At 37.6% G+C, this 11,928-nt stretch overlaps 1 protein-coding gene across 2 annotated transcripts; it reads left to right on the forward strand.

Moving 5' to 3' along the window:
* Window positions 1–2,695: 2,695 nt before the first annotated feature.
* On the forward strand, window positions 2,696–10,951 carry pbk (PDZ binding kinase). Of its 2 annotated transcripts, none has more exons than XM_023264362.2 (7): window positions 2,696–2,776; window positions 3,408–3,575; window positions 4,405–4,544; window positions 5,888–6,057; window positions 6,326–6,455; window positions 9,373–9,558; window positions 10,267–10,951. In XM_023264362.2, the coding sequence occupies exons 2-7, from the start codon at window positions 3,409–3,411 to the stop codon at window positions 10,500–10,502; spliced, it is 1,029 nt and encodes a 342-aa protein (XP_023120130.1). In that variant the 5' UTR covers window positions 2,696–2,776; window position 3,408; the 3' UTR covers window positions 10,503–10,951. The 2 variants fall into 2 exon arrangements, with proteins under 2 accessions (XP_023120130.1, XP_023120133.1); XM_023264365.2 differs by having other exon boundaries at window positions 10,270–10,951.
* The last annotated feature ends 977 nt before the right edge of the window (window positions 10,952–11,928 follow it).

Raw genomic sequence — 11,928 nt, forward strand, 5'->3', positions numbered from 1 at the left:
CGACCTCATTATAAAACAGATTCAAACAAACCACGAGGACTGAAACTAAATACCACCACCTTGAGAAGGATAACAATCAAATCAAAGTAAACCAGTCAGCATTTGGCATTTGGAAACACGTGCAAACTAAGACGGGCTTTCAGAAATCAAAGATGATGGTTGATGTGGGAAAGGCTTGTGGGGGAAAAAATACTTTATTTTCATTAATAAAGGCAAATAAATACCTTTGATGAGGATATAAACATTGTCTAAAAGAGGGAACAATGTCAGCCATTTAAATGTGGCCAATCATAATCTCATCTGTTTGCAGATGTTAAAATAATGGTCCCTGTTTTAAGTTTAGTTCTGCTTCTAGTGAAAGATTTTAACTAGTTGCTATCTATCTATCTGTCTGTCTGTCTGTCTGTCTATTCTATCTGCTACCTCAGCGTCATAAATTTTGTCACCGACTCTCCTGGGGTCCGTTTCACAAAGCAGGTTTAGTGAAAACTCTGAGTCTGTTAACCCTGAAATGAGGGAAACTCTGAGTTTTCCGTTTCACAAAGGGAGGTAACTCAAACCAGACAAAGAGGGATAACTCTAGCCTGTTTCACAAAGAGAGACAACTTAAGCTCTCAGTCAGTTACCGTAGTAACAGACTCTATGAAACTAGCGTTGTCGGGACCAGGGGTTTGTTTCACAAAGCAGGTTAATTATTTAACAGAACATGATATGGATACAGACATTTAGGCTATGTGTGGGATAAAACCACTGCACAGTCAAACAGCCACTTAATATTTAGGCTACTTCACAATGTAAAACATGATCAAAATGAGGTAGCTCCATGAGATTATGCCGACGTCTTACCTGTTTGAACAATGTTTTTATATTTCATCTTAAGCTGCTGCCACATGCGCTTCTCCCCCGCGGGATTGCACCTAAATGAAATAACTTAATAGGCTACTATTCAAACAGTTTTCCCCTGTAATATTATTGTGATTTAAACTTACGCATTGACCCGGGCAGCAATGTTCTCCCACACCGTCTCCCTCTCTTTTGCAGGTGCAGGTGTTGCACTTCTTTATAAAAACATGTTCAAACTCGCCATATAAGCGCATTAAGATTTCCAATTCAAGTGGGGTGAAAAACGTAGTCCTCCGCTTCCCCGTTGCCATGGTGACTCGTCGAATCGGCGCTCCATTGATACTGGCTTTCAGAGTTGTGGCGCACGCGCTTAACTCCGGGTGAAACTATTCCGAGTTGATTAAACCAACTCAAATCAGCTGTTCTGGAACCGAAAACTCAGAGTTTTCTATCTCAGAGTAGATCAATTCAGAGTTCAGGGTTAAACTCAGAGTTTGTTGAACCTGCTTTGTGAAACAGACCCCTGCGCCGGATATATTCCAAATTTTAGGACGTGACTGCCCCCAGCTGTTTAAAAGTAGTATTACAACAATTTAAAATTTTGAGCTGTGATTTTAGCTTCCCTTTCTGCTTTCACTCCATATACGTGACGACAACAGAGCAGCATCAACAACCACACAACAGCAACACAAACGGCTTGTTTCTCTAGGTTTTTCTCAGTCGTTTTGGTACATTTCTCAGATGAGAACTGAAATTCTCAAAACTACTTGTTCAATCTTAACATCATTGTGTCGCTTGTGCACATCATTGTGTTCATTTCTTTGAACAAGTTGAAAATGCTTTGGTACATCCATGCAAATGATTATGGACAGTTCTCTGCTGTTTCCTACATTATCAATTGCTTATGTCATGCTGATCAAAATGTATTATAATGGGTCTCTGTTGGCTAGTCTCACCCCCCACAACATTTAGGCATTAGTTCATCGCATAAGTCTTTACATGCAAAATGATTGAACAAGTTGTCGTAATATGTCACGGATATTTCTATACCTTTCCATTAGATGTTTTTTCTAAATCTGTCCTGAACTGGTAAATTGCTCCCAGGTGAATCTTGAATTTCTGTACGAAGGGAAATGTGTGAAGCGTTAGGATTTTCTGAAATCGCTCAAAGACTCAAGAGAAGATATTTGTGATATGGATGAGAATTTGTGGCCGAACAGACAGGAACGTCGGGAGGTGTATGAAGACTGCACTGTAATTTCTATAGCACTGTATGTACAGTTTTTCCTAAGGAGATTGTCCTATGTTGACATTTCTACTTTTGTTTGTTTCTTTGTGCTATGCAGCGCTGTATTCCTTTCTGTATCAGAATAACGTGGTCTGTCAACAAATTACAATACAAACAGTAAAAGCGTAAACGTGACTCTTGTCCAGTCTCTTGCAATCAATCTCCCACATACATAAGGTGTAACTTACAATTTACAATAACTGTCATCAAAACTTTAGCCATAGTTTACATCAGAACATTCCTCCACAGAACACTGTTATAATGACAACATGACTAAGCAATTTGACTGTTTTATCCATACAGAATGACACAAGGACTTGTCATTCTGATGGCACTGACGTTCATTGACGCAGATATTTACGTTTGAGAGATGAACTAAGGATTTTGAGCAAGAGACTGGCTTTTGCAGGTAATCCATGGTATTCTGTTATTTGTACGAATTGTTTTGAGAAATGCACTTACTGTTTTGCAAATGTAGAGGATGATTCGAGAAATGTACCAAAGCGACTGAGAAAAACTGTAAATAACGCACATGACTTGTGCTCTATTTGTCCCTCCGCGGCCCCGGTACTGAGCCGGCCGTCATTTTGAATGTTCGGCGCGGTTTAACTGCAGCGGTTTTGTTGTGACAGCAGAGAAAAGCAGGTAATGTTACTTCTGTTGGGTGAATGATTAAGTTTCATATCTTAAAACAGTGCGAAACATTTTTAACTGGACTGTCGCCACATTAACCTCAGTAACTCACCGAATGAAGCTAACTTTCCGGTTATCGTAAAGTTTAGTTGTATTGACGCTAGTTTGGTTTCTACCGTCTCGACCGTTGGCTAAACGTTCATTACATCATGTAAATAGTTCACTAATACGTTTTATAACTGTTAATTCTTCTTTTGCTTTCAATTGATGCCAACTTTGAAGCAGCTAAACATTGTCATAATAACTACATTTAACGTAAAAGGTTACGTTTCTCCCAGACGCTATTGTCAATGGTGTTTATGCCAGCCTCCATTCTAAGTTATTATCATTTTAATGCAGTCATTGAAATTATAGCTTTATACACACTCAGGAGAATGTCAGATACTTCACATTTTAGTCATGTTGCACACCACTTACTCCTGTAAGACATAATGCTTTAAGTCATACTGTAGTACAAGCCACTTAGGCACTTTTTAACTTGTCAAGTCAACAGTACTAATCAGTAAGGACAAATGTTACTAATTTGTTTCCCAATAAATGTTTTTCTACAGTAATCATAATGACATCTGTTCTTCTTTGACAGAATGACTTCCACTATCGCATCCAGTGACGAAGACTCATTCAAGACCCCGAAAACTGTACGACTGAGGAGCTATGGAAGCAGCGGTGGCACCCCGATCACCATCCCTGCCTCACCGTTCATGAAGAAGCTGGGATGTGGGACTGGAGTCAATGTTTATCTCATGAACAGGTTAGTCAGTCAGTTAGTTAACAGTGAAATGTTTTTAGACTCGGCCTTCATCGCATTTCTCCACATCCTCCTCGCACACTGGTATGTCAAATTCATTCATGTTTTTTTCTCTGGTGAATGTGCAGACCAGGCAGAATAGAACCTGAATTGTCAAACAGCATAGATCAGCCTTCCAAGAGGTTACAGTTTTGTGATTCATAGGAAAAAAATATTGTGGGAATGTAGTGGAATGGACTCAACTGTGGATGAATGTTAAATATGCCAGTGAAGATCATCAGCATTAAAGTAGTTAATGGACTAATAAGTTAGTCAGAAAATACACGGGGAAAAAAGACTAAATAAAGGCTGAACATGGCCAGCTTTATTGGGTGTCATTTTTCCTCATTATAAAGTGAATGTCCTTTGCGTTTGGAGCTGGTATTAAATAAAACCAACATTTTTAGGATGTTACCTTTAGCTTCGGGGAACTGCTGTGCTATTTTTACTACTTCGTGCCATTTATTAAACCAAATAATCAAGAAAATTACTTCCATATCAATCAAAAATGAAAATATTTGTTAGTTGCAAGCCAGGATGGCACAATAAATGAGCTGTTGGCATTTAAAACAAAACAAATAAACATCAAATTAACAAAAAAATAATCAATTTTTTAAAATGATCATGTGTAACTTTAAGTTTGGTATACCTTTGAAAATCCATCTACAATAGATTGTTCAAAAGTGATATATTTTTTCAAGCTGCAACATATACTGATTTTGTAGTTTGTTTGTGTGTATTAGTAGTAACACAACGCACCTTGACACAGTGTTATTGATCAATTTCATCCTAGGATGGGAAAGTTGAATGCGTCACCCTGGGCTGTTAAGAAGATTAACAGTAAATGTGCAACCAAACAGGTGGCTGTTTACCAGCAGCGCCTCAATGAGGAGGCAAAAGTCCTGAAGGGAATCAATCACCCAAACATTGTTGGTAAGACGAGACTGCAGAAACAAAACTGTGATGAAATCCTTTCTCTAGCCTTTTACACTGGGAAGTTTTTAATTAGCAAAAAACAGGGAAATGTGGAGCAACAAGGACAATCAGGAGAATGTTTAATGAAGCAAGCTAAAAATCAGCCTTCCTGAATAAATGGGCTGGTGGTCAGCTGGTTCTGTAAACTCTTGGGTTACCTTCAGCTATGATTTTGAGTTAGAGGTGACATTGTCAGGACCATGAGTAGCGACAGCGAAGGTGATATTTTGCCAGATTAAATGGAAACAATATGTTTACATCAGAAGACAAGAATCAGATGTAGAAACTCTTGAAATCTCTACCATCTGTTAAAGTAAGGTCAAGACTTGAACAGGTGTGGGATATATTAAGGGTCTTTAGTACAAAACTAAGTAACATCTGATTCCAAGGTAGAGATGACCCAAGAGAAGAAGAGAAAAGTAACTAATGCCTGATTAAGTCTATCTGGCTGATTTGTTGCATTTATAATGTCGCATGTCGTAATATTTAACAGTACCTGAGCTGCAGTGATGAAATAAGAATGTAAAAGCATCAATGCTTAAACATCCTGTAGGGAATGAAAGAATCTTAATTCAAGTAAATTGTGTCTTATTATCTGTATGTAATTATTTATTGATAAACTCTCCCTCTATTTATTAGAAGCTTTATTTCAAAGCCAAGTGACACATGTTAAACCTGCAACAATAAATCGAACAACACTGTCACTCTACTGAACATGAGACCTAGAGGAATTTTATATAAAGAGCTTAAAAACCCACTAATTTTGACCTTGTGATGCAGGCTCCTGAGGTCACATGAAATATTGTTTTCCCTGTCAAAATATTATATTACACTGTAAATTCCAGACTTAAATGTTCCAAGAAACGGTTAACTAGAGCAACAAGTCAATGCTTTATTTTAGGTACATACTGTCGACTCGTTGTCAAAGGCATCCCAACATTTCAAGTCTCATTTGCAGCAGGTAGTATAGTAATGTAGCTGTATTTGACATTTTACTACAGTGGATACTGGATCCCACAGTTCACTATCAACTTGCTTTTATTTTCCTATGTTTCATCAGTTTTAAAATACACAGAACAAGAAGTGGGCAGATAGATAAATTTGACAGCAAACGGTAAACTTCAGAGCAAGGGCTACTTTGTAAGTTTTTTACATTCCTCACCAAGACGCATCTCATGTTGGCTGTTATATGATGTGACGTATTTCACATTGATTACATCACATTCTGTCAAGGTCAATCGATTTGTGATGCTGTGTTACATTTCTGGTGGTAATTCTGCATTTCTTGCCCCAACGTTAAGGTTTCCGTGCCTTTGCCATGGCTAAAGACGGCTCCAAGTGTCTGGCCATGGAGTATGGAGGAGAGCAATCCCTCAATGACATGATAGAGAAGAGGAGGGAGGACGGTCTGAAGGCTTTTGCTGCCGCCAACATAGAGAAAGTGGCGCTGCATGTGGCCCGCGGCCTGCAGGTGAATCATCTACCTGGTGCCAACACATAGATTACATTGAATTAACAATCACACCTGTGTCCCCTCTATGTATTGAAACTGTAGTTCAGCTTAAATTCAAGTTTTAGTTTTAACTTCTTGAGTTACAGATCAAGATAGTTTGGTGTTGGTTTCTTTCCAAAACCTTTTTTGTCTTCTGTCAACATCTGCCATCTTCAAATTTAATTTAACAACATCAACACAAATGACTGTTGACGGTTGGGAATGCTGTGTTTATTTGTCTTTACAGTATCTGCACAACGAGAAGAAGCTGCTGCACGGCGACATGAAGTCATGCAATGTGGTCATCAAAGGCGACTTTGAGACAGTGAAAATCTGTGATGTTGGTGTTTCTCTGGAGCTGGATAAGAACTTGAGAGGTAAGCTTGGTTTTCAGTAATGAAAACAAGCAAGTAGCTTTGAGATGAATATGCGTACAGCACTGTATGACGATGGGAAAAGTCTGTCACAATGCTCACTGTTTTCAGGAATTCAAAAACAATAAGAGGAAAGATTTCACTCAGGTTACCAAAGCAGCAGCCTAAATTGATTTAAAAAAAAAAAAACAAAAACATATATATATATATATATATATATATATATATATATATATATATATATATATATATATATATATATATATATATATATATATGTGTGTGTGTATATATATATATAACTTAAACAGTTGAAAGTGTTTGAAAATTGCATCTTAGACAGCTGTCACGGAAATCCATTGTTTAGTTAAAGGGTTAAAAACTGCAATAACAGTATATTTGTATATTTACATGCAGGTTACACTTCTTATATTGCAGTTTGCAGTCATCCCTTATTATCTTAATCTTTTTTTTATTGTTCAGTATTACTAGATGATACCTTTTTGTACACAGAGTTGAAGGATTTATGAGCTATGTTTGCTACCTTTAGGATATTGAATTTTATCTTTGTAATTGTTCTTTTCATATGAGTTGGCATGCAAACCTGTGTGCCCTGGAAGCTGTTTTATATAAGCCTTTGACAATTTTTTAATGTTTTGGAGAGTGCAGTCTGGTGCCAAAAAGCTGACAAGTTATGGAATAACTGCTAAGGTGCTTTTTCCTTGTTACAAATATTTATCCGTGTTTGTTCTCTACACTAGCTTCATTCCTAGATATCATTCATATATATATGTGTGTGTGTGTGTGTGTGGGGGGGGGGGGGGGGGGTGCGCTGATATATATATATCAGCACCTGTTCCTGTAGGACAGGGGTCACTATCTGGTGGACCGCGGTCCGGATCCGGACCCAGACGCCGTCTTATACGGACCGGACCTTTAATCAGTAAATTGTAACGGGATTTTAAATTTGACCGGTCGCTTCTGTTTTACCGGCACAGCTTTCCCAGTGTTTACGGCATTAGTTATCAGCTCAGGAAACACACAGACCAATTAGGTACGAGTTCAGCCATCCCACATGACACTACTCAGCTAATGAAGTCTCTGCATTCAGCTGCTAAACATCACAGCTCTGCGTTCAGAAAACAGTTGAGAGGCGAGAGACAGACAAAAAAGGAAAATGAATAAAGCGACACCGAGAGGGAAATAGTCCTGCACATGCTGACCATGTTTGGCTCAACATACAGCTGGAGGCACCTTTCTCAACTATGAACATAACAAACATGACAAAACTGAATATCGTTCCAGACTGACCAATGAGCTCCAAATGTGTTTGAGAACGACCCTGACACCATTCAGACCACAATTCAAAATACACAATTCAAAAAGTAGTGGCAGGGCAAACTGCAGCTCAGTTCACCCGTTAAGCAGCATGGGCTATAAGGGGAGTAACAAGACAGGGAAAAAAAATGTAAACGTGTTCAATTGTTCACATTTTTTGAGATTTAGGTATTGTTAAAGATATATATAAGCTGGTTCGGATTGTTAAGTCATTATTTTTTCAAGTTCTGCACTTAATTTTAAGATGTAAAGTTATATCAAAAGTTATCTGTTAATAAATGTTGTCAAAATGTTTTTGAACCGAACTGAATTTATTTGATTTTATGGTCAGTTATTGATTACATGCACACGCTAATAAAACTTCTAGGTTACATCATTATATATCGCACTAACTGTAGTCAGACTTTATGATGTTCCGGACCTTTGCTTTTATACATTTTCTCTGACTGGACCTCTTTGAATTTTAGTTGAATACCCCTGCTGTAGGATAAAGAACATTTTTGTGATTTTTAGTACAAAATTGATGCCTTTCAGAGCATTAGAAATTAAAATACAACATGAATAGTATGTAGACTTAATCATTTTCTTATTTTTAAAAAAAAAGTCACTTGATTTATTCTTACCATTTCTGGACACTCCACAGCTCCCACTACAATCCTCCTTCCTTTTAAACATTTTACTCCATTTGTCAGTCTAGGAATAAATAGATAACAATACTATAGTATTTCTTATCAGCTGCATTCAAAGTAGCTCTGTTTTTGTAGATTTTAAAATATAAAATACTGTTTATGTTATGGTTTGGCTGAATACTTGATGGTTATTTACAGAGAGACGTGCATACATATTGCCCAGTATACCAGCTCATCAACATTTCAAAATCTATATTTAATCGATAGTGTATTTCAATCCATTGTTTTCGATCTCACTTTAGTTTAGATTTCAGAGATTATTGTCCATCAATGTAGAGTCCCATCACACCCATATATTGTCTGGACTTGTCCCCACAGTGGTTGCTGCTGGAAAGCCAGTGTTTCAAAGTTTGATTTTGTGCATACGCGCATGGACAGGCCTAAGACTCAAGTGTCTTGACTAGACTGTGTCTGCTGATTTCAGATCCCTTCATCCATTTCTCAAATGAGGTGTGGTCCCTTTTTATTGGAAGTGGTCAGTAAACTGATCTATTTGCCAGTTCAGACTGTGTGGGTGTGTTTGTGTACACAAGTGGCATTAATCATGGATTGAAGTACAAAATTGGCAGATACATTTGGGTGGAAATGACTGTTTACAGCATATTGATTTACTTTGTTTTTCTGCCCAGACAGAAACATAAATTATTCTCATATATACATATTATCAGCGTGTAGGGGTCTCTCCCATTTCCCATGGATTTAATTTTAACTAATTGCAAACTGCTGGATTTTCCTCTGTGGCTTCAAAGATTGCAAGCATCGAATGTAAAAATAATGTAATTTTGGGTGACGCCATTGTCTCAATCCAGGCAAATTTAATGTTTTGTAGTTAAATACTGGTAGTTATCGAGTCCAAATGGAGTTTGATTAAAAACATTTCTCGCTGTCCTCAGTGTCTGATCCAAAAGCAGAATACATCGGCACGGAGCCGTGGAAGCCGAAGGAAACTCTTGAGGAGGGAGGGGAGATCACGGACAAGGCCGACATCTTCGCCTACGGCCTGACTCTGTGGGAGATGATGACGCTGGCCATGCCTCATCTGGAGATGCTGGAGGATGATGACGATGAGGAGGTTGAAGGTGAAATACTCCACTGTGGAGAGCACAAGCATTTATACATAATACATTTGCTTGTCATTAGCACTAAAACCAGCAATTGTTTCATCAAGACAAACATTTCTCAGTTTTGACATATCAAATGTAAGAATATGCTGTTTCTTTGTCTTATGTGATTGTAAATTTAATGTTGTTTTTTGCTCCTTTGTTGGGCACAATAGGAACTTTATAAAACATCTCCTGGACTTACTGAATGACAAAATGGCAAAAATTGATAGGTAAAATTATTTTTAGTTTTGTTGCCAAGTCACTGTCAATTTAAATATTTGCTCAACATTTGAAATATAGGAAATCAAATCCAGTGGGAGAGAAATCTTTACGTGTTATCTCATTCAGCCACCTGTACTGGACAAACTAAAGCTAAAGCTTGATTTATAATTAAAGAATTCTAGAAATGTGACTACCGTTTCAGCAATGTCACAACTGTGATTGGTATGCTTGTTGGTAATTTATTGTATAAGTATACTATACTGATTTGCATTAAGTCAGTGCTATTGAAAATGTGCGGTGTAAGAGGCTGTGACTGTATCTGACTCACGTATACTGAAGGCGCAATAGCCAGTATTCTGTCAGTTTCTGCAAACTTTTTTTTTTCGTATTTCCATAAGTTTTGGAATGATTCACGTTTTACAACAATCATTAAATCTTGCTCTCTACACTCTTGTGTTTCAGAAGAATCTTCTATGGAAGAGAGCTTCGATGAGGACGCCTACTATGAGAGGTTGGGAACAAGGCCGGCTCTGGACACTGAGGCTCTGGGCGGCTCATACCGGAGGATGGTGGAGCTCTTCTATCTCTGCACAGAAGAAGACCCCAAAAAGAGACCATCAGCTGCCCAGATTGTCCAGGCTTTAGAGAGCAATGCCCAACTGGACAAAACACCCTGTGATGTGATTGTTATTGACTAATTTACACAACTATTTATCATTTTCACGTTAAAGCTGCATGTTGTGGTGCATTTAGGGTCCAGTATGTCAGGATTTTGGTAAATAGGATAATAGATATTTGTTTCTGTCAGCGATAAAAATTGAAGACTGCACGATAACCTGTTTTCACTGTTAGTCTTTTGCAATAATTTAGAAACTAAAATGCTGACCGTCATTGAATGTTGAGTTATCAACCATCAGTTAATGGTTAAATATTTTTCTGTATGTTGTCTTTTCTATCTTGTACCATCTGCTTTTACAGTATGAATGTTTTCACCTTCATTACCTGTTACTATGTATCTTTTTCGTTACTGTAAACTGAAACAATTCTTACTTTCATCAAATTAGACTGAAAGCCCAGAACACTGCTTTAATGTGTTTGTATTTTTCTGCTGTGTGAATGTCAAAAATATAAATGGATGTTGTCTTAAGTATTATGTCTTTTATTTGAACTTCTCAAAGATGTAGATGGGAATTATAAATGTCAAAATTTTTCATTCCGAGCACTTCTAATACCACAAAACTTGACCCATCGACACGCCCAAAACATCTGTGCAAACTCTCTGCTGATGTGGACTGCAGTTGAAAGCAGTACGAGCAAGGATTGTGGGAGGAGATCATGTATCAGACGTTTGTAAGGCGAAGTGAATAACATCCTGAGTAAAATGAAATTAGGGATGAAGAAACCAGAGGATGAAACAGCAATACACTTCCTTCCAAAAGTATTGGAACAGTGAGACCAATGCCTTTATTTTTGCTGTAGACTGAAAACATTTGGGTTGTTGTTTTGGCAGTGGGTTTGGGGTCATTATCTTGCTGCATGATGAAGGATCTCCCAATCAGTTTGGTTGCATCTTTCTTTAAATTGGAAGACAAAATATTTCTGTAGACATCCCAGCCTGGCCTTCTTATTCCTCTTGCTACTGAGTGCTTTGCATCTTCTTTTGCAGCCTCTGTACTTTTGTTCATGAAGTCTTCTGCCAACACTAGATTGTGATACCTTCACTTCTGCCCTCTGGAGGTTGTTGCTGATCACTACCAGTTTTAGAGTCTTTTTAGCTCTCAATGTTTGTCATCAACTGCTGTTTTCCTTGGTCTACCCGCTCAACTTACTTATTTACGTACTTATTTTCCACCAGTGTTTACATACAAGCAACTGTCTATTGTCGCCACTAGGTGGCACCTTTGTTTCATGGTTTGTGGTTAGTTCAGAGTAACATTGCATTAAGTGGATATTCCATTCTCAAAATCTTTATAATGAATATGTAAAAGTTTTGTATTTTTATTTCCTTACTTGTCAGTTTTCTTTTTATCTTTCTATTGAATTTATACTTGTAAAATTACAAAATAATTTGTATCAAAATATACTGAAAGTATCAATGTAAATGTACCCATTATGCAGAATGGC

Source organism: Amphiprion ocellaris, chromosome 12, assembly GCF_022539595.1.
Source record: "Amphiprion ocellaris isolate individual 3 ecotype Okinawa chromosome 12, ASM2253959v1, whole genome shotgun sequence".
NCBI classification, from domain to species: Eukaryota; Metazoa; Chordata; class Actinopteri; family Pomacentridae; genus Amphiprion; species Amphiprion ocellaris.